The sequence below is a fragment of the Magnolia sinica genome, chromosome 15 (assembly GCF_029962835.1).
Source record: "Magnolia sinica isolate HGM2019 chromosome 15, MsV1, whole genome shotgun sequence".
Taxonomy (NCBI): domain Eukaryota; kingdom Viridiplantae; phylum Streptophyta; class Magnoliopsida; order Magnoliales; family Magnoliaceae; genus Magnolia; species Magnolia sinica.
This window is the reverse complement of record NC_080587.1, coordinates 67,327,621-67,354,872: the sequence shown is the minus strand read 5'-3', so window position 1 is coordinate 67,354,872 and position 27,252 is coordinate 67,327,621. Positions and strand designations below refer to the sequence as shown.

At 40.2% G+C, this 27,252-nt stretch overlaps 1 protein-coding gene and 3 long non-coding RNA genes across 6 annotated transcripts; 2 read left to right on the top strand and 2 right to left on the bottom strand.

The window, feature by feature from the left end:
- Window positions 1-4,250: 4,250 nt before the first annotated feature.
- Window positions 4,251-8,624, top strand: LOC131227732 (uncharacterized). 3 transcript variants are annotated; one of them, XM_058223539.1, is made up of 6 exons: window positions 4,251-4,453; window positions 4,567-4,631; window positions 4,738-4,948; window positions 7,313-7,528; window positions 8,258-8,333; window positions 8,513-8,624. In XM_058223539.1, exons 1-6 carry the CDS (start codon window positions 4,445-4,447, stop codon window positions 8,518-8,520), a joined length of 585 nt encoding a protein of 194 aa, XP_058079522.1. In that variant the 5' UTR covers window positions 4,251-4,444; the 3' UTR covers window positions 8,521-8,624. The 3 variants fall into 3 exon arrangements, with proteins under 3 accessions (XP_058079522.1, XP_058079523.1, XP_058079524.1); XM_058223540.1 differs by having other exon boundaries at window positions 4,255-4,453; window positions 8,208-8,618; XM_058223541.1 differs by lacking the exons at window positions 8,258-8,333; window positions 8,513-8,624 and having other exon boundaries at window positions 4,350-4,453; window positions 7,313-7,931.
- Window positions 8,625-8,632: 8 nt separating this feature from the next.
- Window positions 8,633-9,064, top strand: LOC131227731 (uncharacterized). Its single transcript, XR_009162469.1, has 2 exons — window positions 8,633-8,695; window positions 8,833-9,064. It is a non-coding gene; the product is annotated as an uncharacterized LOC131227731 (long non-coding RNA).
- An 8,380-nt stretch (window positions 9,065-17,444) lies between these two features.
- Window positions 17,445-18,186, bottom strand: LOC131227289 (uncharacterized). Its single transcript, XR_009162170.1, has 2 exons — window positions 17,801-18,186; window positions 17,445-17,733 (listed from the first exon to the last, which is right to left on the bottom strand). It is a non-coding gene; the product is annotated as an uncharacterized LOC131227289 (long non-coding RNA).
- Window positions 18,187-23,001: 4,815 nt separating this feature from the next.
- LOC131227802 (uncharacterized) lies at window positions 23,002-23,570 on the bottom strand. The gene is made up of 2 exons (XR_009162508.1): window positions 23,519-23,570; window positions 23,002-23,338 (listed from the first exon to the last, which is right to left on the bottom strand). It is a non-coding gene; the product is annotated as an uncharacterized LOC131227802 (long non-coding RNA).
- Between the last annotated feature and the right edge of the window lie 3,682 nt (window positions 23,571-27,252).

Genomic DNA, 27,252 nt, shown 5'->3' with positions numbered 1-27,252 from the left:
CAAATGGAATCTTTGAAAGAAGAGGAAATGAGGGGATAGTCAGATACTTGACCCTATTGATTTTATGGAAGGCATTTCTTACAAATGGCAGAAAGAACTTAACCACAATTTAGTTCAAAACAGACTAGTTTGGGGGATCAGATCTAATTGAAATGTACCACCTGATCAACTTTAGAATTACATTATGAATAAATGTGCAAATCAGCACACAATCCTCTTTTCTTTTTCAATTCGTATAGGCAGGATAAATTAAGAGCAACAGTGCTGATGGTAATACACAAACCATCTTTCATATTCACCATGAAGGAATGAGTGGACACATCCATCCACTGTAATCCCTTTTAAACAGATAATGTCATCAGGCACAAGCTAAGCTTTCATGCTGGCAATGAAAGCAAGGACCATGGAAAAAGTCAACCATCAATAGTCTTATTAGCAAATAAGGGTACGATTGCAAATTACTTTTTTCAATGAGCGAAATTGCCATTGGCTGAAATGACCAGACAATGTCATTGCATGGTTTAATGGCACAATTGATTGATTTAATTGGGCTTTTTTTAAATGGTTTGTATTTTTGGGTGGCATTTTTGTCACGCAATTTTGCATGTTATATGTTGAAAGAAATGAAATTAGAAGAAGTTTGGATCTCTCTCTCTCTCTCTCTCTCTCTCTCTCAGTTTGCTTTAATACTCTGGCAGGGTGTGATGAATGATACGCAGGATATATATATATATATATATATATATATATATATATATATATATATATATATATATATATATATATATATATATATCTGTGTGTGTGTAGTTATTCCCCATCTTCTTTCATCTACCACTATGCGTCCAAGTCTCAACTACTTAAATGCAGTAAGACTTGCATTTGAAATAACCATATAGTCTTCTAAACATCAGTTAGTTTCAGCTGATCGTCAGACTGGTGGAGATTATTTGGATGGTTAAATGTATGAAATATCCAATGGTCCTATTTTCAATATAGATATAATCAAAGTTGGGATGGCACCATTTTCATTCATGAGAAGACATGACCCAAACCATGATTCCATATGTTCCAAATTGGGCCTGAAATATTTTTAAATTACAGTTTGTGCATCTTCACTCGTTATAAATGGAGTTGGACTAGTACCGCTTTTGCTGTTTTGAATTATTGCAATTTGACTCTTCGATGAATTGCCTCACTTCTCGACAATCTACCAGAAAAAAAAAATCAATTTATTAGAAGTTTAGGGCATCTGATTGTGCTTAATTTCGTACTCATTGTTGCCTAAAAGGCAATCTAATTGCTGTAAATTTTATTTGGACAGTCCCATTGGATTATAAAGTGATCTTGGTGAACATTACAGTCTTTTTGGGTATTGTTCTGTTGTGTCTAGATGAACTCATGCCCTTTTACTTCCTTGTGAACAATGTCACTGGATGGTCCTGATGGATGACCATTACATCACACCACACTCAGCTTCTAAGTGCAAGCGGAAAGGTTCACTTCTGGAAATGGAGTCCTTGAGTGTGGGAAAAATCCTGCATTTGGGCCCTGGAAAGGCGCCCCTGAGCAGTTACTAATTTTTCTTCTTATATTTTTCCCAGTTCTCATATAGATGGAAGGTATTTCAATATGGATTGGGCTATTGTTCACTTGTTTTGTTTGGTCTCCATGAACAGATTTTGAACCTTTGCAACTGCAAGGATGGTGTTAGGAACAAGGTTTATTCTGTGATAGACAAGTTTGTTGAACCTGGGCTTCGATCATTGGCTGTTGCAAGACAGGTTTGTCATAGTTGTTTTTCAGTGTCTTGTTTTTCAATAGTCATAGGTTAATATTTGTTAGTTTGGACAATTGAATTTGTTGAATTTAGGATCAAAAGAATTTATAGATGGTGATGACTTTTGAAAAAAAAAAAAAAAAGGTGATGATTTAGACCGTTCATTCAGAAGCTCGTATACAGATTTCATGCTAAGGTGAGTCATGTGATTTTTTATCACAGAATGTGGTGTCCATCTTCATGTCATCCTGACTGCATATTCGAAAACACTCCTAGATTGAAAGATCTTGCCTAGCCACATTCTCTTGACCAAAGCGGATTAGTTGTGGCCCTTACCGTGGGGCCACCTTGATGTATTTATTTTATCTGTTTTTCTAGATCATTTTAAGGTATGCAAATCCAATTCTCACACTACAAGAAATACTAGTATTAGGGGCATTTTTATTTTATCTGTTTGAGTTTTGCTTGTGGTTTTGAAACAATTGCTTTGGTTAGGTGATAGTAACCATCTCATCCATGGGTTGGAAAGTGGACGTTTATATTAATAGGGTTGATGTTATCCAGTTTGTTTGATTTTCTGAAAGGGGCCTAAGAAAGGAGCATTGGATAAAATAGAAGGTCCAGATTAATGTTATCAATACCTCATGTCTGACTGCAGCTATCTACAAGGACGTTCCCATACGTACAGCCCACCCGAGCATTTCTCCATTTGTTTTGTTTTTTTTTTTTGTAGCCTTTTGTAGTTTAGTGTATCGGTTTCCAAAGATGTATGTTCCAAGACCATGAATACATTCAGCTTCTATATATTTGCCAAGAAGTGATATTATGTACTTTGCCATGTCCAGAAACTTAGTTCTTATGCATATTTGAATTGGTTGAAATGTATGGAAAATTCAACTCCCAAAAATTTGCCACAAAGGACTTATATTGGACTTGCAGTCTATGAACTATTCATGAAGGTCAGGAAAAAAATAATATAACCTACCTTTTCCTTCTTCTTTATACCTGGTTCTCTCTATATGTTATCAATGTGCTTTTATGAAGCTGGTTGTATTCTTTGCATTAATATATAATTCTATAAAAAACTGATCATCTACAACCACTTGTGTGCAACAACCCTTTCTTCTTCTTCCTCTTGCCCTTTCAGTCCTGTATTATAATATGGGAAAGCATCCAGTGCTTAATGCTTACATTAAAGTTGGTTGTCAAGTACTCTTATCTTGATACACAACATATGTGGACGCCAAGGCATTCATCTATCCCTAGTGCAGGTGGGCCATTCTCCAACACTCGTAATGGTTTGGATAATCCTAACCACTAATTTTAGGGTTTTCTTTTTTCATCAAACTAAAGACTATTTTTCAGTTTTTTTTTTTTTTTCTTCTAATCTTCCATTTGTAATCATCAAAAGACTTCCAATCAGTGCCTAGGATCCAACCAGTGTAATTTGTAACACATTGCCCATCATCTTTAGGGGCTAGCAGATGAACAGTCTTGATTTCTTAAGTGTTTGCCACATGTAAAGAGATACAAGTGCTTGATTATTAACTTAGATTAAAATAAGAGACACCACTAGCTATAGATGAGAAATTTGTGCAACTGGTTGCGTGTGGGACGTCCCCGTATTTGTGCAACTAAAGAGATACAAGTGTCTTTCTTTTCTTTTTTTCTTTCTTTCTTTTAATTGTAATTCTCTTTGACTGTTTTAGATCAACAAGGGACGTCCCCATATTCAAGGAACGGTTTCAACATGACAATGTGGTAAGCTTAACTCTACATATCACCTTTATAATAAGAATTTGTGCTCTTTATTGTCTGCTTTTGAACTATAATTTTTTTTTTATAATTGATACCTTTTATCTCGGAATATAATCTATTAAGTAACATATGAACGCAGTCCCCATCAAAATCCACACATAGGGGAGCGCAAATAAGAGGATTGATCTTAACAGTATGGTCGTCATGCACATAGACAAAAAATGCTTGCAATGAATGTTTATGAGTACTTGGTAATTTTGGAGTCCTTGGTTAGGGTTTGGGCTGAAAGTACGAGTGCTGGAGCCGATGCTTTCGGAGTTCGAACTCATTCTTTTGAAAAATAGAAAAATGGGAATATTAGTAAATATGGATTTTCTTGTTAAGAAGAAAATGGAAGATGGATTGAAAAAACATAAAAGAGATTTTTTTTTTCTTCTTTTTTGCTTCAAGAGAGAGAGACAGAGAGGTGAGAGTGGGGAAATCGAGGGAGAGAGTGGGGGAATGAAGTGGCCGCGTGAGATTTGAAAATAGCGAGCGTAGATTGGTTTGAAAATGACATTTCACATGCGTGGCGTGCGTGTCTATGAGAGGTGTCTACGGACGTGGATTAGCATGCAAACATGTGCTAACAGTGAGGCCCATCCAATGGAATGCTTGAATCTTGCGGATGTATGGCATGTGGATGGTCAGGCTTCACATGCACTTTGGCTTAGTAAAAGTCTGTGCGTAGTGTGCTTGGTTATTCAATTTGTGAAAGTGGAGCCAATGGTTATGTGATCCATTGCGGTGATCTGATGAGCTCCATTGTTCAGATGTTCAGTCTGGAAAGGTAATCCAGATGTTCAGTCTCCCATATGTACAAAGTTACTAAGCTGTAATAACTCCAAGACTTGGGGTGCTCAGATCATGCGTCAAGTAAGTCCTTTGAGCATATTAATGGCATTTCTCTACTTGGATGTACTATCCATGCTGCATGTATGGTGGCAACCCTATTTTGACAGACATACCATCTCTGCACTGCATTTTAGGATTGGGCTGAAGAAGCAAGAGCAGGTTTCAAGCAGTCCAAACTAGCGAATCAATGTAATTATCGGTGAGTCACTTTGCTAAGTTGTTATAATATATGTTAGAGAGTATGAGAAATGCATTTTCTGCACATGTTACTTCTTTGTGTTGACACTTGATTCACAATTCTGCAGGTATAAAATATACGCTGAAGGATATGCATGGTCAGTGAGTTTAAAATATATAATCGCATGTGGTTCTCTTTCACTAATAATACATCCACAGTACAAGGATTTCCTCAGCCGGGGTCTTATGCGGAGAAAAAACTATTGGCTGATTAGTCCCACCAACCTTTGTCCATCTATCAAGTTTGCTGTTGACTGGGGCAATGAGCATCCATTGGAGGTACCCTCTACCCTCCTCTCCAACCTTCAACATATTCTTCTTCATCTTGCCTTATCGTGTTTTTGAGGGATGTTAGGCTATGTGGCAGGCTCCATTTCCATCACTTGTTCCCACTTGAATGGGAAATGCTCAATTGGTCACTTGTTTCACTTTTTGAATAAATAATGTCAACCCCTCTTAACTCATTAGCATACGTTTGATCTTATTGTTGGGCATAACCGATGCCTTTATTGAGGGATTTATAAACCAGTTGGCACCATCATCATCCTAGCCTTGTTCCAGCTGCTGCTTGGGGTCAGCTTTATAAATCCCATTTTTGTCAAAAATTACAAAGGCTTCATCTTCTGTTATGGTAAAAGAAGGAAGGAAGAAGAAGAAGAAGAAGAAGAAAGACTGCGCTAGCATGATTATGTGTAGTCATACAGAGGGTGTACCTACAACCGAGCACCACATGGGTGAGAATGTGCATCAGATCCACTCTGTCTGCCAGGTGCACCACCACATTTTCACTGTGGATCCTTAAAATAAGTCCAATACAAGAATTAGGTTGGCCAAGTCATAGGGGATGGTGTAAAATCATCCCTAAAAACTCTAAATTCATTTGGTGTGGCCCACATGAGTGTTGGAATGTCCTGAATTTTAACAGTGGGGCCTCCCATCTCCACTGTTCCCCATGGTGTAGCCCACCTGAGTTTTGAATCAACCTGATATTTGGGCCCTGGTGAAAACACAGGGTGGCAAACCTGATAGGGTGAGAAGGAAACTTGTTGGTCTTTTCTGTTATGCATCATCTCAAACAAAATTGCATTTACTTGATACATTAGTCTGGGTATCAACCTTGCCACTGCAGATGTTGTCATTCTCTATGAAAGTGATTGGTACATTTTCCATTCTGCTTTGCTAGTAGCATTTTAATGGGAAAAAGAAGGAAGCTGTTATTGCAACTTTCAGCAAAAAAGAAGGAAATGATAGCCATCGATGGTTATGAAATGATATCAGTTTTTTTTTTTTTTTTTTTCAAATCAATGGTTACTTTCCTTTTGTGCACTCATTTCTAAACTGATAGCCATCGATGCAGACCTGTCACCACATGTAGGAGTAGTACTTGGGCTTCATGCACTCATTTGTAGCCTGGTTCATCAACTCATTTGTGTAACTGATTGACTTTTCCTTATTGCAACAGATCCTAGACTTTTGTAACTAATGCACATGCTTGTGAAGTGATGCAGATCGATGGATGGTTGTGAAGTGATTCATTGACTTATTCTGTGATTGCAGTGATGGGTTGCAGGTTCTTGTGAAGTGATGCACATTAATGGTTTTTTTTTTTTCTTCCAAATCAATGGTTACTTTTCTTTCTTGCACTCATTTGTAAACTGATTCATGCACTCATGTGAACTGGATTGTATCATGTGATTGCAGCAGATCCTAATATAATTTGTCAACTGATTCATAGACTAAACTCCAGACAAATCTGTGAACTGGAACTCATTTGTGAACTGAACTTGAACTGGAATGCGGACTGTAGCTTTTAGTTTAGAAACAATTAATTGTCCGTACAACATGGATTAAAGCTCATCTAGGACTCGGTTCACCCTTGTTCCAAGTGCATAGTGAACATGGACTTCATAAAAAGTCATCCGCGTCAATGGTGGAGCATGGCCATTTTTGTAGGATAGGCAACTCTTTCACCGATTGACGTGTTTGAATTTGGAAATTGAAAGACTTAATTTCCAGAATGAACCCTGAGTTTTGAAGTTTGAACTTGCATCTATTTCTAGAAAAAAACCAGTTGTGTTTTGAAGTACCAATATGCAGTTCATTTTTGTCTCTGGTATAGTTCTGTCTCTATGCCATTTGCCGCTCTTTCATGCCATTGAATTTTATAATTCATTTGCCGCTGGCAATTTGCAAAATGAGAAGATGACTGATTACGTTTTGTAATCAATCCAGCTCATGACATGTTGCAGTTCATGGTGACTCATGATGCATCATTCACTGGAACCGTCCTATGTGGTGGTTGAAAAAAATGTTGATTGGCCAAGCCCAAGTCAATTATTCTTCTATTGCAAGTTTTATTTTGACAGGGCCAAGCCAAATGTTGAAACTGAAAGACCAGTCTCCTAGTCCAGCCTGTACTCTGCACATCATTGGTCCTATCAAAACACCTTTATCAATTGTTTATTAGAACTTTTTCTCAGGCAATTTTGTTTAATTGATGATAGAGAAATGGAAAATCGACATTCGGTGGACCATGATGATTGTGAAATCAGTGTTCAAGTTTGCAGTTTCTTTGTTTCATGGCAGTTCTCTCTCTCTCCCTCCCCCACATGCACCCCGCCTCTCTTTTCTAATGCTGTTTAGTTTGTGATTTTGATCATAGTCCCTGGTAGAGACGCTTGCGAGATTGCAATGGTGCACCAAGAAGATGCCGGCCTAAACGTCGAGATGGCAAAACTGGCTTTTGCAAAGGGTATATGGAGTTATGTATGTAAGATGGACAATGCATTGCATAAATACCCTCCTACCCACCGTATAGGCACAAACTTGGCTGTGACTGCTCTCCAGCTAATTCAAAAGGTGACAACTCCATCCTCACTTCCTGCAACGCAGCCCTTTTTAGCAATGTTCAACAGCAACTGGTCCACTGGGAACTTGGCTGTGTTGACTCAGTTTGGTTGGTCTATGACCATTGCCTCTACCAAATCCTATTCCATGAGAATAACTGATGTGCTATTCATTCACTCGGTTGGGTCTAACTCAGACATCTAAAGACTGATTACTGGGTCGAATAAAATCTCAAGTACATAATTACCGTTAACTAAAATGAGATGAGCTCATTTGTAAGTGGCAACCAAACAGGGCCTTAGGTTTGTTTTAAGCTGCAGATTCCACTCTTTTATTTCATAAAAGGATTTTTAAGATGTGTCCTTCGGATTTGATACATTTTGTTTTGTTGAAAGGTGGTAGGTGGTTTTTTCCTTTTTGGGCACAGGTAGGGCTGTTAGGGGCTAGCTTGGGGTTAGCTTTGCCCTAGATTCTGAACTTTCTGAGTTGGGCATATTAATTTTTTTTTCCTAGCCTATTGGCAGGCCTACAAGTAAGGTATTATAAGGTAAGATAACCAGGGATCTAACCTGGATCACTCATACTTGCAGTGGTCTTACTTTTGTTTACTTGGACAGTTTAATAGATTGATGTTGATTGTCATTTATTTATTTTTTTCTAAGAAATAGTTACTCTCTTGTTATTTATCCAGGACTAATCAACATGCAGTTGGATGAAAAATCTGATTACAATTTGGTACAGGTTCATTATCCAATGGAAGCCTTTCAAAGTGTTCCAATAGCTGATTCCAAAATGCAGCTTCTAGAAATACATGCAGGTTAGCTTTTTCTCCAAAATGTTTCCTGGCTTTAGTATTTCAATTTTCAGGGAATATTATGCGTATAGCCTAATACTTGGTTTTTACGATTCTGATGAGTGAGAAATGGTTGGAATTAGCTCTCTCCTCAGAAGTAATTTGTTTTTTGTAATATTAATGGATCTGAATCAATCTTACAGAAGGCTGAAATGAGGTCTCTTACCAAGAAGTCTGCTGGATCATGGATTTTTTTCTGGATCCCCTCTGCATGAAGAAGACAGGAATAAGAAATCAAATGGCCTATTTCGCAATACAGGCTAGTGAGAAGTTTCTATCATTGAGGAAAAGGTACAGAGTCGGATGTTGCTGCTGTCTTAGAAGAGGTATTGTCCTATTTTCAACTGAGAGGCCTTTTTCTAATCGTGACTCATAAAAAATCTGACATTTTGTTTTTGGTATTTCATTTGCCAGCTTAATTCCTTAAGATAGAAATCTTGATTTAGTTGTAGGCATATTTCAGGACCTCCACATTGCAAGGCCTTCATTCGAGCAGGCTCGCTTCAATCTGGTATTTACAGCCCTACAATGTCTGAACTGTAAACTACTGGTGGTTCACAGTGTTCCACAAAGATTAACAATGTGGGTCCCAGAAAGGTGGGCCTGCCTGTATGGTTGCTGGACGCTTTTGATACCTGTTCATCAAGAAAACCTACTATTTTATGCTAAGAAATAAAAAGCACTTTAATTTTATACATCAATTGCATATTGAAACATTGCTGGAAGTAGCTTCATGCAAATAAGTTGGCTGTTTTGTTTCTCATATTCTTGGATTCACAAGTCAAAATGATATCAGGATTTTGCTGATGCTATGTTCTCTTTTATTTACTCTTAAGTTGCAATAACAGCTTCCTTCTGCTAATTTTTTGTGTTGGTTATTAGGTCTTACAATTTGTCATTCACATATAAGGCTTGTATATTATGGATATAGTCGTCAATTTCTGCAGGTTGAGTTGTTTTCGCATTTCATCTTGCTAGGGAATCTTTTTCCTTTTCATTTCATCAATTTCATTACTATATTTGTCTTATCTTTTTGCATTATCTCTGTTCTAATGTGCTTAATCATGTGATTGTTTGTCTTCAACATAAATCACGTGCAAATGCAACCCAGATCTGAATAGTTGAATGTGGACTGCATTTCTAGATTTATAGCCAAGGACTTCAAGAAAACCCCCACAGGTCAAGCAGCAAAATAAAGAAAGAGACTTAAATGATATGTGGTCTCTTGTTTTTAAAGCATATATCCAATCCAAATATTTGGAATTTGGATGATATATTTGATTTTGATTTCTTCCTTCTCTATTGTGTAGACTTACCTTCTCAAATAGGTTGGTTCGTTCAGAGCTTTGGAGAAATGGGTATATCTAGTTTTGGATTTGTGCGTTGATTAATACACATTCATAACTAGATATACCAATTTCTCGAAAGCCTTAATGAAACCAACTTATTTGAGAAGATAAAGTCGACACGAAAAGGAAGAAATCAAAATCAAATATATTATCCAAATTCTTATTTTTTTCAATTAACGACAATGGCCGACAACGGTCGGTGGACCCAAGCCGCAACGGACCTTGCGACGGCTAAAAGCCGTCGGGCAAAGTCATTGCCGACGGTTTTCTACTCTGGTTTTTGGTAGTGTATCCAAGGGGCAATGGTGAACAACAGAGCATCTTAGCTTCACAATCAAAATAATAAAAAGGAAATACTTAATGTCATCGCAGATATATTGTAATTTCAATCACAACAAACCATTAAAAACTGAAAATATTCCTATTAATCAAACTAAAACCAAGGTAGTTCATAACATGAATCAAAATCATAGAAGCCTTCCCATCACGCCACAAGCTTCACCTCATAGCCCTAGCTAAGAGGTTTAGCAAATCATGAACATGATTAACTATCCTCTAAAAAAACATTATATATACATATATATATATATAAATAAATAAAGGAAGAAAACTCTGTTAGAAACTGCTCCACATCCAGGCTTTGCACGTCCACACTCCTCTGTTCCTCCTCTCTCTCTCTCTCTCTCTCGTCACCTTTTATAGATAGCCAAGAGGTTGGCTGTTTGTAGATCCTGCTGGAGTCGGAGAACCGACTCTCCTTACGCAAAGCAAATCGCAAACAAACGGACAGTGCACCTCTGTTCTGCATAGCGAAAAACTCGTTGCTTTTGGACCGAGTTTGGGCGTGGATTGGCCAACTGATTTGGCCATCTGACTTCTTGGTGGGGTTTAAGACCCCCTCTTGCAACTTCTGGACTGTCCGGATCATGTATCCGACCATGATCTTGATCACAGAACGGCCCACCGTGGCCGTTTTTCATGGACACACGTTCCTGCGTAAACAGAGTACGCTGATGTGTTCGGTGGGCCCACAATTATGTTTTTATAAAGAATCCATACCGTCCATTGGATTCCTGGCGAAAAACCAGTCGAGAAGGGGTGGTTTTGGTAGGTTCTAGCATGCCCACTGTACCAACTCAAGCTACCGTTCATCCTGCGTTTGACGATAGAAATCGTGTGATCGCGTATATAAGGCCAAAAGGGACAACTAAGCGATGGTCACGCCCCCTCTCTGGAGTGAATGAACGGTTAGGATCATCAAAAAACTAGATGTGTACGGCCCACAAGCCAAAAATGGCCATCGGACGTCCGTCCGCTGGCCTGCGTGCGAGAGAGGTCGGGTCAAAGACCCTTGACCGTCTTTGGCTGGTCCGGTGCACCGAGCGCACGTGTACATGGTGTACATACACCTCAAGTGTGGGGTCCCTGAGATGTTCGTGAAAAATCTACTCTGTCCATCTGGTTCTCCGCATAATTTAAGGTGTTAAGACCGAAATTGAGGCATATCCAGATATCAGGCGGGCCCCAAATCAGGATTTTAGGGGCTGATTTATTTTTTGGGCCACTTCCACAAGGATCCAATGGTGGAAATTTTACATGTACGGTTAATTTATAGTCCTCAGGCCATATATAAGGTTTTGAGCCGAACGGATGGTGAGAACGCCGTGATCTTGGATTCTGGCTGACTTTCAGGCCCGTTTAACGTGATTGGCGTAATTTTCTTAGATCTTTGGCATGTGAATCCTTCGATCTTGGTCCCCTGGGGTCTGTCCCTTGCCTTGGTGACTTCAGAGCATTAAATCCATGCTTTTAATACCTTTTTCAGTCCAAACTCTTTAAATTCACCTTGCATCACAAACACGATTAAAATAGGGCGTTAAACGGTATCATATTCGTAAAATCAGGTAATAACTGGGGTCTAATATGCAATATTTGACCCTCAACATGGGATGCTACACGCTAGTATTCGCACCGTTATTCCCTTTATTAGGAGGGATGGCCCAGCCCATCATTCATTCGCTAATCCTGTAGTGAAATTGAGACTGCTCGACCTCATAAGCTAATTCGTGTGTATGCATTAGCTCGCTCCCTCATACCGTTGAACTCTATATATATTCATTGATCCATTAGCTCGCTCCCTCTTTTTCCAAGAATTCATGAGCCGCTCGGAAAAAGCCTTCCATTTCCGTTAAATGACCCGGCCTCCCCTGGCTCTTCCACCATTCAGGCTCGTTTCGGTTTGGATTTTTTTGCCTACCGAACCCGAATGTACAACAGGTTGTATAGCCTTTTGCTATGGAATATACAGATCCTCTATTTTTTTAAAAAAATAAAAAAAAATAAAATGCTCACATGCGCACCAATTCTCATGAGAACTTGTGAGAACTTTTTGAGAACTCATCTCACATGATATGAGTGTAAGATCTGAACCATCCACGTGATGTAGCACCCCATAAAATCTGAAGGGCCCAACTTTTAGCCTGATCCAATACTTTAGTGGGCCATAGAAAAAGAGAGAGGCAAATCAGAGGAGAAAACTGTTTTGTTTTTCTTTTTTTTGCCATGGCCCACCAAAGTTTTGGATCAGGGTAAAAGTTAGGCCCTAGAGGTATCATGGGGTGCTTCATCACATGGACCATTCAAGATTTGGAATCACATCACCTGTGCTGAGTTCTCAAAAAGTTCTCATGAGAACTCGTGAGAAATGGTGCGCAGCCGAGCATTGGACTATATATATGTGTGTGTGTGTGTGTGTGTGTGTGTGTCTACTCGCATTAAATATAGTAAAGGGTGTTTTTTTTTTATTACTTTTTTTTTTTTTTTTACATCTTTTATTAACATTTAATATTTTCTACAAGTCATGCTCCTAATTACATGTAAATGGAAAGTTGTTAGTTGATTGTTTCCAAGATTTCCATATTATATGGCTCACTAGATCAGTAGAGCATCCTGATTCTTGGTCTACTACACCTAATCATCTAGGCCTAACTAATGCAATGCCACATCATATTAATAACAGAAGTAAATAGACACAGAGAGAGAGAGAGAGAGAGAGAGAGAGAGAGAGAGAGAGAGAGAGAGAGAGAGAGAGAGAGAGAGAGAGAGAGAACCTCCTTGTGAGAGAAGCCATTTTTTTTTTTTACAAAGGTTAGCATAGGGGGTTGAGTACCATATTTGTCCAAGTAAGCTTGTTTTAATAGTCGTATCTGGGATGGGGTGTGAGAACATATCACCTCGGTCAGAGCTGGCAAATCAATTGTTGTCAACGTTAATGCCTGGCCCACTATTGTTGCATCACACTTCGCTGGATCAAGCATCCAAAGTATAACTGCTTTATGAAAAGATAAGACATTTAAATTAAACACATTTTAGAGAAAAGCCCATCTGATCATCTAGGTTGTTATGGGTGGGCCCATTGCTTAGTGATTTAGACTGTTAGGTAGCCCCTGCAGTTTAACTCCTTAAACTCCCCTCATGACCCTTTGATCAGAACCTTGTAAGTGAGATGGTAAAGAGAAAAAGGCCATAAATTAAAAGGCTAAGATTTTCCAATATGGAAGATTATAGGATCACTATCTATGGAGGGGCCCATAAAAATGATGTTCTACATCCCTGGGATGCAGGTGTAACCTCGGCCTAGAGTTGCTTTCGAGTAAAATCTCAACAACTTTAGTTATCTAACATGAGTGAATTCCATTTGTGAGGTGATTTTATCTCTCTTCTTTGAGTTCTTAACGTATGCTACCCTACCCTCCCTTTTGGGGATGCATCAAAAAAATTCTTCACTTTTAATTATTTCTTATGGACTCTTCCCTTACATATACAATCATAAAACACCTCATATATATATATATATATATATATATATATATATATATATATATGGTTCTCCTGGTCAACTTCCATTGAAGTGATGTTAAAGAGGATAGTGGACAAATAAATTTAACAATCAATCACATAAAATGATGCTTTAATTTTGGCCATGACTTTGTAAAGATGAAATAAATTTTCATCTTACCCTTATATAAATCCTTATGGGTTGTATGCATGGGTTTGGGTGAGTTCTAAACTACTTGTGATGTGGCCCCATTACTAGGGCCAGTAATGGCCCAAGCTTGGGCTAGTTGAAAACAATATTTTGAATAGGCATGCTTGTTAAGCCTGCTCAACTCATTTAAATAATTAGATTATTAGCACTTTCTTTGAGATCTTGGGGATCTATATCTTTGTTAGCAGCTGCCACTCACTTACACAAGTAGACTAACTCTAAATATTTAACCAGGGTGAATTAGTTCATATATTTAAGGTATGAATTACTCTGTATTGTAAAGAATAGATGATGAAGATATAAGTGATAAAACATCTATCTTTTGGTTATAAGAAACTGAAGATAAAATTAATCAAAGTTGAAATAGCATAATCTTTCAATTACTTTTTTACATGATAAATGTTATGGTTTGATTAAAAACGAAGATCATGAGAATATGAGATGAGTCATACCTCACGTGTAATGACCTGCCTATTATAGACCTCGCATATGCCTAGTATTATTTACTTTACGGCATCAATTCTATCCCTAACACTAACCTATTACCTATCGAATGTTTTAATTAGATATATTCATTGCATTGTACTAGTAGTCAGTCCCGTAGATACCTTTTTATGTTCTTAGATACTCTTCTCTTGTGTATAAGAGAATGAGATCAAATATCACAATTTTAGTGTACGATGATAAAGATATCTAGATTGGCCAGACTTGATTATGCTAGGAAGGTCGCTTGATCGATTTCATATTACACATATACATGGGAAGATCCCGTGATAGCTACATCAAGTTTTCTAAAATTTTTATTTGTACTTGAAGACCTATATGTACTTCAAAACTTATTCGTGTACTATGTATCAACTGTTGATAAGGTTCTGCAAATAATATATGTAATATACTATTACTTTAAAATTACTTTTAAACGGTTTATGGAAAAATCAAGTTTTGTAAATAAACTCAATAAATTGAATAAGTGTGTATGTTGGTAAAATACTTCAGATTGTGAGTTAAGTCTATTCGGTGGAGTCATACAGGCGAGGACAAACATAACAAAGCTTGACTTATTGCATACTAGTCAAGTGGTCACTTAATACTCAAACACCTATTAGAAGCCAAAGATATTCAGTTAGTCCCATGCCTTTGTTTCTTTTAATTTTGATTGTTATGAGATGAGCTAAATTGATAATTTATATTGTGCACATCTCATAATGTGATTGAGTAAGAAATGTTGTATATGGACCCATAGGGTCAACTGTAGGAGGGTCCCACACATTTTTCTTTGAAATATCTTTAGGTAGATATTCCTCCTTCCATTTTCTCTTGAAGCTTGAAGTTGACGAGAGAGAGAGAGAGAGAGAGAGAGAGAGAGAGAGAGAGAGAGAGAGAGAGAGAGAGAGAGTAGATGCGATAAGGATAAGTCACATTGCATCCAAACTCTTCCCAATCTTTCCAGAGAATTTTAGAAAGAAAATTAAAAGAGGAAAAAAGAGTTAATATTATTGACCATTAAATTATCTCTAGACGATCTAAACCGTCGATCATGTTTGGGGGGCTATCTTATTCGTAGAATTCAATGAGTGATTAGATCGTTCCCGCTCCCATAATAGCTAAAAAAAAGTTCATGTTAAAAGAAAGATCATTTTTACTCCCACAGTAGCTAAGTAAATCGTTAGACATGCGTTATCCATCTTCAATTTTGTGTGAAGGTTCTTTTTTTTTTTTTTTTTGAAAGGTGGAACGATGCCACCATCTTTCATTCACGGAGGAAATCTGTACAACCATTTCGGGCGGGCCCTGACAAAAAGGAGCAGGCCTCACCTATCATATGCATGCCTAAAAACTGGACAAGGAACAACAAACCGAAAAAGAAAGACCGCCGAAAGGGCAGGTAGGGAGGACGACCAAACATATATATGAGTCTAGCAGAAGGAAAACCAAGACCCCGTCCAGCCCCAAAATCGTCGGACTCCTCAGGCTCTCATATTCCCCAGGCCGGCCTTATCGAGGACCAGTGATCCCCGAATGCACTTAGGGAGCTCCAAAGGAGAAGCAAAGAAAGAATTTCCGTGACCTTCGCTAGCTTCTCTGGCTAAAGTATCCGCAACCATGTTTCCTTCACGAAAGATGTGGCTGAAAGAGATATTAAGGACACGGCTGAGCTGGTGGATGGAGCCCATCCTATACCAAATACTCCAAGGGCAATGCCCAGAAGAATCGGCTACAACATCTACAACAATCTTGGAATCGGATTCAACCACAACATTCGAGAGGCCCAGACGACTACAAAGGGTGATTCCATCAAGCATGGCTTGAGCCTCCGTCGAGGTGTTCATAGCGATGCCATAATTCCTGTGAAAAGCAAAGATCAGATGGCCCCAGGAGTCCCTGCAAACTCCCCCTCCTCCGCTCTCACCCGGGTTGCCACGAGATGACTCGTATACATTCAGCTTTACCCACCCTAAAGGGGGCCTTAACCACCTGACCACCAGAGGCATGGCCGAGGGAAGCACCCTGTCAGGCCAAATCTGCAGAGCTTGAATTGCCATGGTGTCATTGAGGGAGGAGGATGGGCAGGTAGGTAAAGAATTTCCAATTTCCTGTAATCATCTAGAAACTCGGCCCACTACCAAATAGCCCGACATCTTGATCCCATCAAACCGGGAGGAGTTACGACTGAGCCATAGCTCCCAAACAATGAGAGCAGGGGTCAGGCTGAGTAACCGCTTGAGGCGAGTTGACACGGATGCCCGAGATGACCAGAAGAGGATTCTTTACTGAATAGAATGAGAAGGGATTATTGGGACATCAAACAACCGGTGAAAGTGGGCCTAAACTTCACTTGCAACTGTCCCCAAAGAAAACAAATGGTCGAGATTCTTAACGCAGAAAACAGGGGATCCAGCGGCCTGAGCAGGCGAGTTACCGTGATCATGGGGTCATCATGGGGGGGCGGGGGGGTGGGTTGGGGAGCATCAATTTGTTGCGACAGGGAAGAGTGGATCTCTAGTTCAGCATAGGTGTTATCAGGGACGCTGGGACGCTGACGCAAATCCTGGGATGAGGGATCGTGATCTAGCACAGCCTGGACGCTAGTTGTGGACTACCGGACGTTCGGATTGCCCAGAATAGAGTCCGCAGCCAGCAAGCCTAGCCTGTTACCCGTCGAAGACCCAAGGTTACCGCCACAGCACTCACATCGCGATGCAATACACACCCCTAATTTTCGGACAGCCGTGTCCACCGAAAGAGCATTGTGCATGATTTTCCATAGCAAGATACCAATTTTGGGCGGGAGAACCTTGTCCTAGGCCCATTTAGCCCACCTGGGTTTCAGCCTACGTTGACGAATCCCCTACCAAGCGGACTTCACAATGAATTTACCGGACGTCGAAAGATCCTAGGCCAGATTATCCTCCTTGCGGGACAGCGAGGCCGAGTTGTCCCTCAATGACAGATAGATGTCTGGGGGGAGGATGTTGCTGATTTCCTGTAAAGAGAGTGTAGCTGCTTGGGCAAAAAAAATCCTTCACCAATGCCTCCCTTAGGTGGTTTGGGATGGGCCCTTCCACCCACCCCGCTACGAGGCATTCCCTGCTCCAGTTTTGGGTCCAGAAATTAACACAACCTTCACCGATAAGCCATTTAGAGTGAAGCATCGCAAACGGGAGAGTCTTCTGCATATCCTTCCAAACTGTCGAGTTGACCATCGAATTCGAGCTCATAGGCCTGATAAGCTTCCTAATATACTTAGTTGACATGAGTCTCGCCCATAGAGATCGCCCCTTCAAAAAATTCATGCTCATTTTAGTCTTGAATGCTTGCATGATGTCCTCCATACTTCTAAAACCCAATCCTCCCTCCTACAAAGGGAAACACAACTTCGACCATCTAATCTAATGCTTCTTCATCTTACCCTCCGCGTTCCCCCCAAAAAAATTTGCCAGTCCTGATTCAAGCAACCTGCATGTTTCTTTAGGGATGTTGACCGCTGACATAACATGGATTGGGATACGACTCAACACATGATTGATAAGTACCATTCTAGCGGCAGGGTTGAGGAGTCTTGCTTTCCATCCCGCAATCTTAGCTAGAATTTTCTGAACCAATGGAAGCATGAGAGACGCCTGGATTTTACCTTTCTTCAGAGGAATACCCAAATAGGTACAGCGGAGATAGGCCTGTTTGAACCCGTCATGTTGTTGATTTTTCGGCCTTTGGTTGACGACGCTTTCTTGGGAAGGATGAAGGATGTTTTATTGGTGTTCACTCTTTGCCCAGACGCTATTTCATAATCTTTAATGAACCTCAGGAGAGCGCGCAACATTCGGATCCTGCCATTCAAAAATAAGATGGCATCATCTGCAAAAAATAAGTGGATTAGCATTGGGCAGTTTATAGGGAGCTTGAATGGTTGGCAAGCTCTAGACATTAGGCAGTTTATTGTGTGAAGGTTCTTAAAATAGTGTAAATACCGTCAAATCATGTGGGTCTACCCATCAAGGCCTCTCACGATGGTCCCACTCATATGAACTGAAAATCTAGGCAACTTTTTGATAATTCTTATTTGAGCATTGTATGGTACCTCTTCCTTTTATGATTTATTTTCTAAGCTAGTAAAAGTAGGAAATTATACAAAATTTTATCTAAAATTCTATACATTGAAAAAAAATATGCAAAGCTTAAGATAATCTATTCTATCATCCATCGAGATGGCATGATTAGATTCTATTTTGGAAGAATAATGAATTCTGCATGTGAGCTCATGGAATATATCTATACCTTAAGGTTGCTACTAAGTAACCCAGAAAACTCCCCTTATGGCCCACATTGACTTTCACACCAAGATTTTCACTAATGTCCCCCTCGAATCTAAGCTCTTCGGAGAGACGTTCCTTGAGATCCTCCGAACAAATGGATCGGTATTCTTGTTGAATTAAGGCACGATGCGCAAGAATATTGATAATTTCTGCCGTGTTGCACCCTCTTCCTGCATGAAATTCACCTCGAAAATTAAAACATTTAGTAAACAAAAAGCTATCTTTAAAATGGTAGCTTAGATGTTATGGGTTAGTGGTGATTTGAATACACACACACACACACACACACATATATATTTATTTATTTGACTTGCCTAGTCATTTTCAGCATAACTTCTGGCCTAGCTATAGTTGTTAGGTAATTTATACTCTCTCTTCAAAAAACTCTTGAAGCCCTGTACTGATCAATGTTTAGACTACACTAAAATTTGATTATTGTTCATTCATTCCACGGGCCAATTAGACTGAACCGCCCAGGTTGAAGTCCAGTCCAGGTTTTAAAACATGCCTCTTTTCTTCTTCTTCTTCTTCTTCTTCTTCTTTTTTTTTTTTTTTTTTTTTTCTTCTTCTTCTATTTTTTGTTTTATGTTCTGAATCTTGGCACAAAGATGCATGATAGAACTATGCTGAGATTTTAGTTTTTGAGAGTAGTTTGGGAATTTTTTTCTTCTTCTTCTTCTTTTTTTTTTTCTTTTTTCTTTTTTTTTTTTTTAAAAAAATTTAAAAAAAAAAAAAAAAAACTTTGAATCTGGAAAAGGTAGCATGTGAAATGATTTGGATAGAATGGTCTTAATCTTTCGGATGAGTTGGATGTCATACATGCACCATGTGGGCCCACAACAGCCAGGTACCACCACTAACGGTGGTGGTACTGGTAGCGTGTATGTATGCACCACACATACACTGGTGGGAACAACATGTGTAACACGTGAAGGGAGAGGAGATCGGTAGATGGATAGAGGGATTGGTGTGGTTTAGAAGTAGAGAGAGAGTGGAATGCTGGAGTTGGTCAGGGGACTCTATGCTCTGGGAGCTTGCCAGTGCAGTCTCATCATATGGTTCGGAAGATGGAGAGCTGGATCCTGCTCGGAACTATCAGACCACCATGCGCAACAATCCAGGGGAACTGGATATTTGGGTGGACCCCACCGGCAGCCATGCTCACACCTTGCCACCCTCCCTTCCTACTCCTCCTGCTTGTCGCCGAAGAACTGGCAAAGCCCCAGCAATCTGAAAAAGTAATCTCTCCCTCAGGAGGAGCTACAGGCTAGCCTCCATAGCCAACAGGGACACTTGCAGGATGGGGGTCTGATGACTAACATCCTATCCTGGAACATGCGGGGAGTAGGGAATAAACCTACTCTTAGATACCTAAAGAGGCTGGTTAGAACAAAGAGGATAGGCATCCTACTTCTCCAAGAGCCGATGATCGGGCCTACTAGGAGAAGGGCCATTGCTGCTAAGTTAGGATTCCTGCAATCTCTTGCAGAGGATTCGGTGGAGGGGAAGATTTGGGTCCTCTTCAACGACCCATTCCATTTGTCCGTGATTGCGGCTTCCAGGCAATGCATCTCCTTCCAGGTTGCTGGAAGGTAATCCTCAGTTGCATTTTCTTATGGTTGTTTATGCAGCTTGCAGCAGGGCCACTAGGACAGAACTCTGGGCTGACCTCTCGGCTACCGCTAATCTCATCAATGGTCCGTAGCTCGTTTGTGGGGATTTCAACTCCACCACCTCCTCGGAGGAGAGGATTGGTGGCAATGCTTCTAGCTGCAGAAGCATGGCAGACTTTCGGCAAGCCATTGATGATTGTGGGCTGATTAATGAGGGTTTCGTAGGCTCGAAATTCACCTGGTGTAATAACAAAGCTGGCCAGAGTCGACGTTGGGCGAGGCTCAATAGAATGTTGTTCAATACCGTCTAGTTGGGGCTCCATCCTAGATGCAAGGTCGAGCATCTTTCCTGCGTTTTCTCTGATCACTCCCCCTTACTCCTCCAGCTGGCAGAAGCTTCATTCAGCGGGCCTAGGCCGTTTAAGTTTCAATGCATGTGGACGACCCATGAGAGCTTCAGTAAACTTATCAGCGACACTTGGGAGCAATAGATCCAGGCGCCCCCTTTGTTGAAATTGTGTCTGAAAATGAGAAGAGTCAAATCTGCTCTTAAGCAATGGAACGTAGAGATCTTCGGGAACATTTTTCAGAAGATTAAGGATGTTGAGGACAGGATTGCCAGGGCTGAGTTCCTTCTATCTTCTTCCGGTTCTGCAGTTGACAAGGAGATTCTGGATGTAGCCATAGCTGATCTCAAGAAGGCTTTGGTCCAGGAGGAGATCCAGAATCTCATGGCTTAAGGAAGGGGACCGTAACACAAAGTTCTTCCACGACTCAGTGATAGAGAGCAGAAGGAGATCAGCAATTTCTTCCATTAAGCTCCTTGCGGGAGACATCATCTCCTCCAGTCCTGAGATTGGGGTAGCAGCAACTATCTTTTTCAAACAGCATCTCCAGTCTGACGCCCGCAGCTCTCTAGATGGCTGCCCCATCCTAGACTATATCCCTTCTTTAGTGACTAACTAAATGAACTTTTTCCTCTCCCAGCCTCCGTCTCTGGAAGAGGTTAAGGAGGTGGTCCTAGCCATCCCTTAGGATGGTGCCCCTGGTCTGGATGGGTTCTCTGGCGCATTCTTCTCTTCGTGCTAGGATATCATCAAGCATGACCTCCTAGAAGCTGCTCGGGAATTCTTCATGGGCGGATCCATCCCAAGGTCCTTCAGATGCACGTCCATATTCCTCATCCCCAAGAAGAACACAGTGTACTTCTTACACTTCAGGCCTATTAGCTTATGCAATGGTGTCCATAAGATTCTTTCCAAACTCATCGCCAGCAGATTGTCCTCCATCCTCCCAGACATCATTTCTGTAGAACAAAGCGCTTTTGTCCTAGGCAGATCCATGGCAGAGAGCATTTCACTGACCTTTGAGATGGCTTACGAAATTGACCGAAAGAGGCATGGTGGCAACATGATGATTAAGCTTGACATGGAGAAGGCTTATGATCGGATGGAATGGGACTTCATCCGCAAGGTTCTCATCAAGTTCGGCTTCAGCCTTGTTTGGGTCAACCTGGTGAGACAGTGTTGGGAAGACTGTTGGTTCTCTCTCTCCATCAATGGTAGCAGCTATGACTTCTTCCAATCTTCTCGAGGCCTCCGCCAGGGAGACCCCCTGTCCCCTGCTATATTCATCCTAGTGGCGGAAGTCCTTAGTAGAGGGCTTCGCCATCTGTTTCTTTCTGGAGAGTGCCACCCGTTCAGCCTTCCCAGAGGCTACCCTTTGATTTTCCATTTACTTTTTGCTAACGACACGCTGATTTTTCTCAATGGCAGGATCAAGTCGGTTCGATCCCTGTTATCCTTCATCCGCTCTTATGAAGAGGTCTCTAGTTAGAGGGTGAACACAGCTAAGAGCACTTTCATCCTGCTCAAGCGCTATCCGCTGGATAGGGCCAAGCTGATTTCTAGTCTCTCAGGCTTTCAGCAGGTGGCCTTCCCTCTTCTTTATCTGGGTGTCCCTCTCTGCAAAGGGAGAATCAGATTTGAGCACATTTTTCCTCTCATCCAGAAAATCGAGGTGAAAGTAGTGGGCTGGAAAGCGAACCTGCTCAACCAAGCAGCTAGACTAGTGCTCATCAAACACGTGCTAGCCAGCTTCCCCGTCCACCTTCCAGTACAAGAAATACTACTTTTAGCGACAAAAATTTTCGTCACTAAAAGTCAAATTTTCGTAGCTAAAACCTTTTAGCGACAAAACTTTTCGTCGCTAAAAGACCGATGTAAAAGGGTTTTATTGGCGAAAAATTCGAATCGTTGCTAAAGCAAGCTTTTTAGCGACAAAAATTTTCGTCGCTAAAAAAAATTTCAAAGACTTTAGCAGCGAAAATTTTCGCTGCTAAAAAATTGTTCCACTTTTAGCAATGAAAATTTTCGTCGCTAAAAAAACTGTACAAGACTTTTTTCGCTGCTAAAAAAATCGTTCCACTTTTAGCGACGAAAATTTTCACCGCTAAAAAACTGTAAAAGACTTTTAGCAGCAAAAATTTTCGCTGCTAGAAAATTCGTTCCACTTTTAGCGACGAAAATTTTCGTCGCTAAAAAAAATTTCCAAGACTTTTAGCAGCGAAAAATTCGTTCACTTTTAGCGGCAAAACTTTTCGTCGCTAAAAAACCTTTACATGGCTTTTAGTAGCGAAAATTTTCGCTACCAAAATTTCGCTGCTAAAAATAAATTACAACTTTTAGCAACGAAAATTTTCGTCGCCAAAAAACTTTTACTAAACTTTTAGCTACGAAAATTTTTGTCGCTAAAAGTCTCTTTTTTTTTAATATACAGCTCATAATTCCGCACAAGATTCCTGATATACACCTGTTAACAATATATTTCATCATATTCATCCTAATATACACCTGTTATATAATATATTTCATCATATTCACATTCACATCCATCTAAACCCAAACCCAAACATAAACTACATTCATCCAAACACAAACAATCTTATCCGCATCACATTCATTCACGCATAAATATATATAAACTTAACATCATAAACAAATATACAAAAAATCACAAAAATGAAGGCGGAGGTGGTGGGGCATCGGTGGGTAAGCGTGCAGCGAAAACCTGAAACATCTCCATTATCTGTCGCTCATGCTCCACCCGTTTCTCCTCCATCCTCCTCTCCTGCTCCACCCTCTGCCTCGCCAGCTGATCGTCCATCCTCCTCTCTTACTCCTCCCTCTGCCTCGCCAGCCCCTCCTCCATCCTCCTCTCTTACTTCTCCCTCTGCCTCGCCAGCTGATCCATCATCTTCCTCTCCTGCTCCTCCCTCTGCCTATCCAGCTGATCCATCATCTTCCTCTCCTGCTCCTCCCTCTACCTATCTAGCTGATCTTTGATGTCATCGACGACGACCCGTAGCTGCTGAACCTCTCTGTCTGCGGTATTAGCTTGGCGTGCAGTGCTGTCGCCAACGACGATGGATCGGCTAGAGGCAACTCTAGTGGGTGCCATGAGCTTGGCACTATGGCCAAATCCACGCACATATCCAGAACGAGTGCCAAGCACCTGACTTAGGATCTCTGACTCACTTCGCTGAGTACCATCAGGAGTGGGCTAACTGCGTAAGGTATCCATCTCCTCCTGTAATGAAAACATATGAATTTTCATAATAAATGACATTATTATAATTTAATACAAATAAATTTTACAATGTAAGGATTCTTACCCAAATCTCACTGGCTCTAGGATGTACCCAAGATCCCGTCGCCTGCCGACAGTGAGTCCCTTTATAGAAGTCTACTGGTCCAAGCTCCTGGCCAGTGACGGAATCTCGTTGCGCAATCAAAAGGACAATAAAGTTAATATAAATGCATGGAAAAAATATATAAATGTAATAATTACCAGTACTTTCTTACTATGTCGTGATGAAGTCGTACAAATGACTTTGAACCAGCTACGTGGTTCACTTCTAACTTTTCTCTGTTGTCAGAATTTATTTTGCTCCTCTTCTGAACACATTATTCATAATACATTGTTATTAATTGTGAATTTAGTTATTACATTAAGATATCATAAATATGTAAATATTATCTGAAAAGAATCAGACGAAAACCTATCGCAGAGTATCCGCCAGTCCTCATCGGCCACGTGCAGCGGTGCGGACTGTACGGCCTCCTCGTGGCTCACGCACCGCTTGTACTGCCGGTATAACTTACTGCGGTAATCCTTGAACCACTCCTTCATCATGTCGTCGACGACATGGGAGATGTGCGGAACACTCAAATCCAAGTCAAATTTATCTTACAGTTTCATAAATAATAGATTAAGACAATAAATTTATTAAGAAAATAACTTAACCGTAAATGAACTTTTATAAAATAAATTTTAATTTACTAAAATTTACCTGAAGGCGTTGACGGATGAGCTGCCGCACATCATCTGTCATGTCTCCCTAACGGGGGGTGGTGGGGGGATCAGAGATCGGCATAGGACACCGACCTCCGACATAAATAACATGACATTGTTCCTAACAGGTCTAATGCAGTCCTTTGAGAACTCTACCATCACCCTACCCTCACGCGTAAGTCGCTATAAAAGTAACCCATGCATGGGTCCACGTCCTCGTTGACTGGTCGACGACGCTGCTGCAAAAGAAATATGTAAGTCCAAACATAAACAGAAATCATTAAAAGAAATATATGTCTAGACTTACATGCAGTACCCGGTGTATGCGCGACTGAGGGATCAGATGCCTGCGATGCAACATGTGACGACGATGCTAGCTCTGTCGCATCACGGGTAGAAGGGGTAGATCTAGTGCGCGAATGACATACTCTCCCACCTGGTACCATCATTGAATATGTGCGAGCTACGAGCTTATAAATTTAAACAATGTCAATACAAGTGGAATATATTAAAACATTATACAAGTAGTGTTGATGGTACAATGCATTTGTGCTTATGCTTAGAGAGATGATTAAAATATGATTAGACCACTACACTATAATGCAAGCAGAATATAATAAAATTGTAAACTTTAATCTATAATCATTGAAAATTTTATTATACATTGTCATTCTATATTAAATACACATATTTCGTTGTAATACGAAACAACTTTGAGGTAAACTATCTGAAGTACTCCCTGCGTAAGCTATCGTATGCTTCAGAAGCATATGTCATTTCGTGTGAAGTACTCGACATATTTACAGCCAACATGCCAGTCACAATAGGAGAAATCTGGTCTCTTGGGAATCCATTCAGATGTGCAAGTGACAGAGTCGCATCTTCCACATCTCGTTTCCCGCGGTTATATATCTCCATCAGCCCCGAAATTTCTTTGAGATGACATAATCTTTCCTCTGAGTCATCGTCGATATATTCCACTCTATACTCATCGACCAAACCGGGTATCTTTATGGTCATACTAGAAGAAGATAGGACCGAAACATCCATCTGCAATGGCTGATGAAGTATGTTACGTGCTTCTGCTACGCTCCGGTTTAAGGAGGACATGATCAGAAATTGACTCAACTGCAAATGTGGGTTATAAATAAGTCAATAAAAAGAATTAATCATGACTTGTAATTTTGATGTATACATGGAATGCATAAATTATTCAAATTGAAAAATGACATGTAAATCATGTGTACATTTAATAATCGTCGTCTATATCACTATCGCTTAAGGCTATTTCTTCACCATCACTATCGCTGATTAGTATTTTATTCTCATTGTCCGTAACGTCGTCATCAATGAAACCGCTATCATCTTTAACAATATCACGTATTATTGAGGCATCAACATGATCAGGTGGCACATCATCTCTGTCTAATTGCACCACATCAATATCAACACTTGAATCAGTCCCTGTATCCCTAGATGACATGTCTTCTTGATATGCTTCTTCAACCCTAAACGTGTCATTTCCCCCGTCCTCGCTATCTTCAACTTCTGGTACGGGAACGTTAAATATGTTCCTGGGCTTTATTTTCTACACCACGTGCTAAGAGCCACCTAACTTGGTGTCAGCGAGGTAAAATACTTGTTCGGCTTGACTGACGATGACAAATGGGTTGTCCTTAAACCACTTCTGAGATAAATTTACGCTCGTAAAGTAGTTGTCAGTCTGTATTCCCAACTTCTTATTTCCAATGTCCCACCAATTACATCTAAATAAGTACACCCGCTTTCTCATACAATAACTCAGCTCAATAATATCTGTCAAAATGCCATAAAAGTCAATTTCATCCTCCTCATTTGTTCCCTTCACAACCACCCCACTATTTTGCGTGGTCCTGTACTTCTCACGTTCTTCAGTGTGGAACCGAATCCCGTTTACAATACAACTTGTATATCTAGATACAAGTCTATCAGGGCCACACGCAGGTGAGTATAATGCATCAGACGCATCCGCAGAGTTCCTCGTGTGCAACGTCTTCATCTATTATCATGTACAAAATATAATTGTTTAGGAATTTTCATAAGTTGAAATAATATGCAATACAATGAAAATACTAAGTGTGATGAGATACAATGTGAAATCTTACACGTTTAGCGAACCATTCTGAAAACTGATCCTGATGCATTCGATCATAATTTGTGGAGAATTTGGACTTCATCTCATTTATTTGTTCGCTACACATAAATGACACGTCATCAGCAAGAAACATTAAGATCATCGTATGTAGAGAAAACAATAATTGAGGAAAGACTTACTCCAGGTATGACTCTATTTCTTCACAATTATGCAACACATATTACTGTGCCTTTGCTAGATCCCTAAGGTCTATATCCTGAAACGTCGGAGATCCTAAAGGACGAACGTTATGTGCAAATACAGATATGAGTTCTTGTTTATGCTCCTGCCCTTCATCGGCATTCCGATCTTCTCGGTTGAATCTAGTCTCTATGCCACGAAGATATATGAAGCAAAATGTAAGGCACTCATTATCAATATACATTTCAACTATCGACCCCTCCGGTCGTGCCTTATTCCTCATAATTCGTTTCAGTGTGTGAAGGTATCTGTACACAAAACCACTATGTTATACGTATGAAAATATAGATATATATAGTTTATGGAATGAATAAAAATTTTAACATATTGGT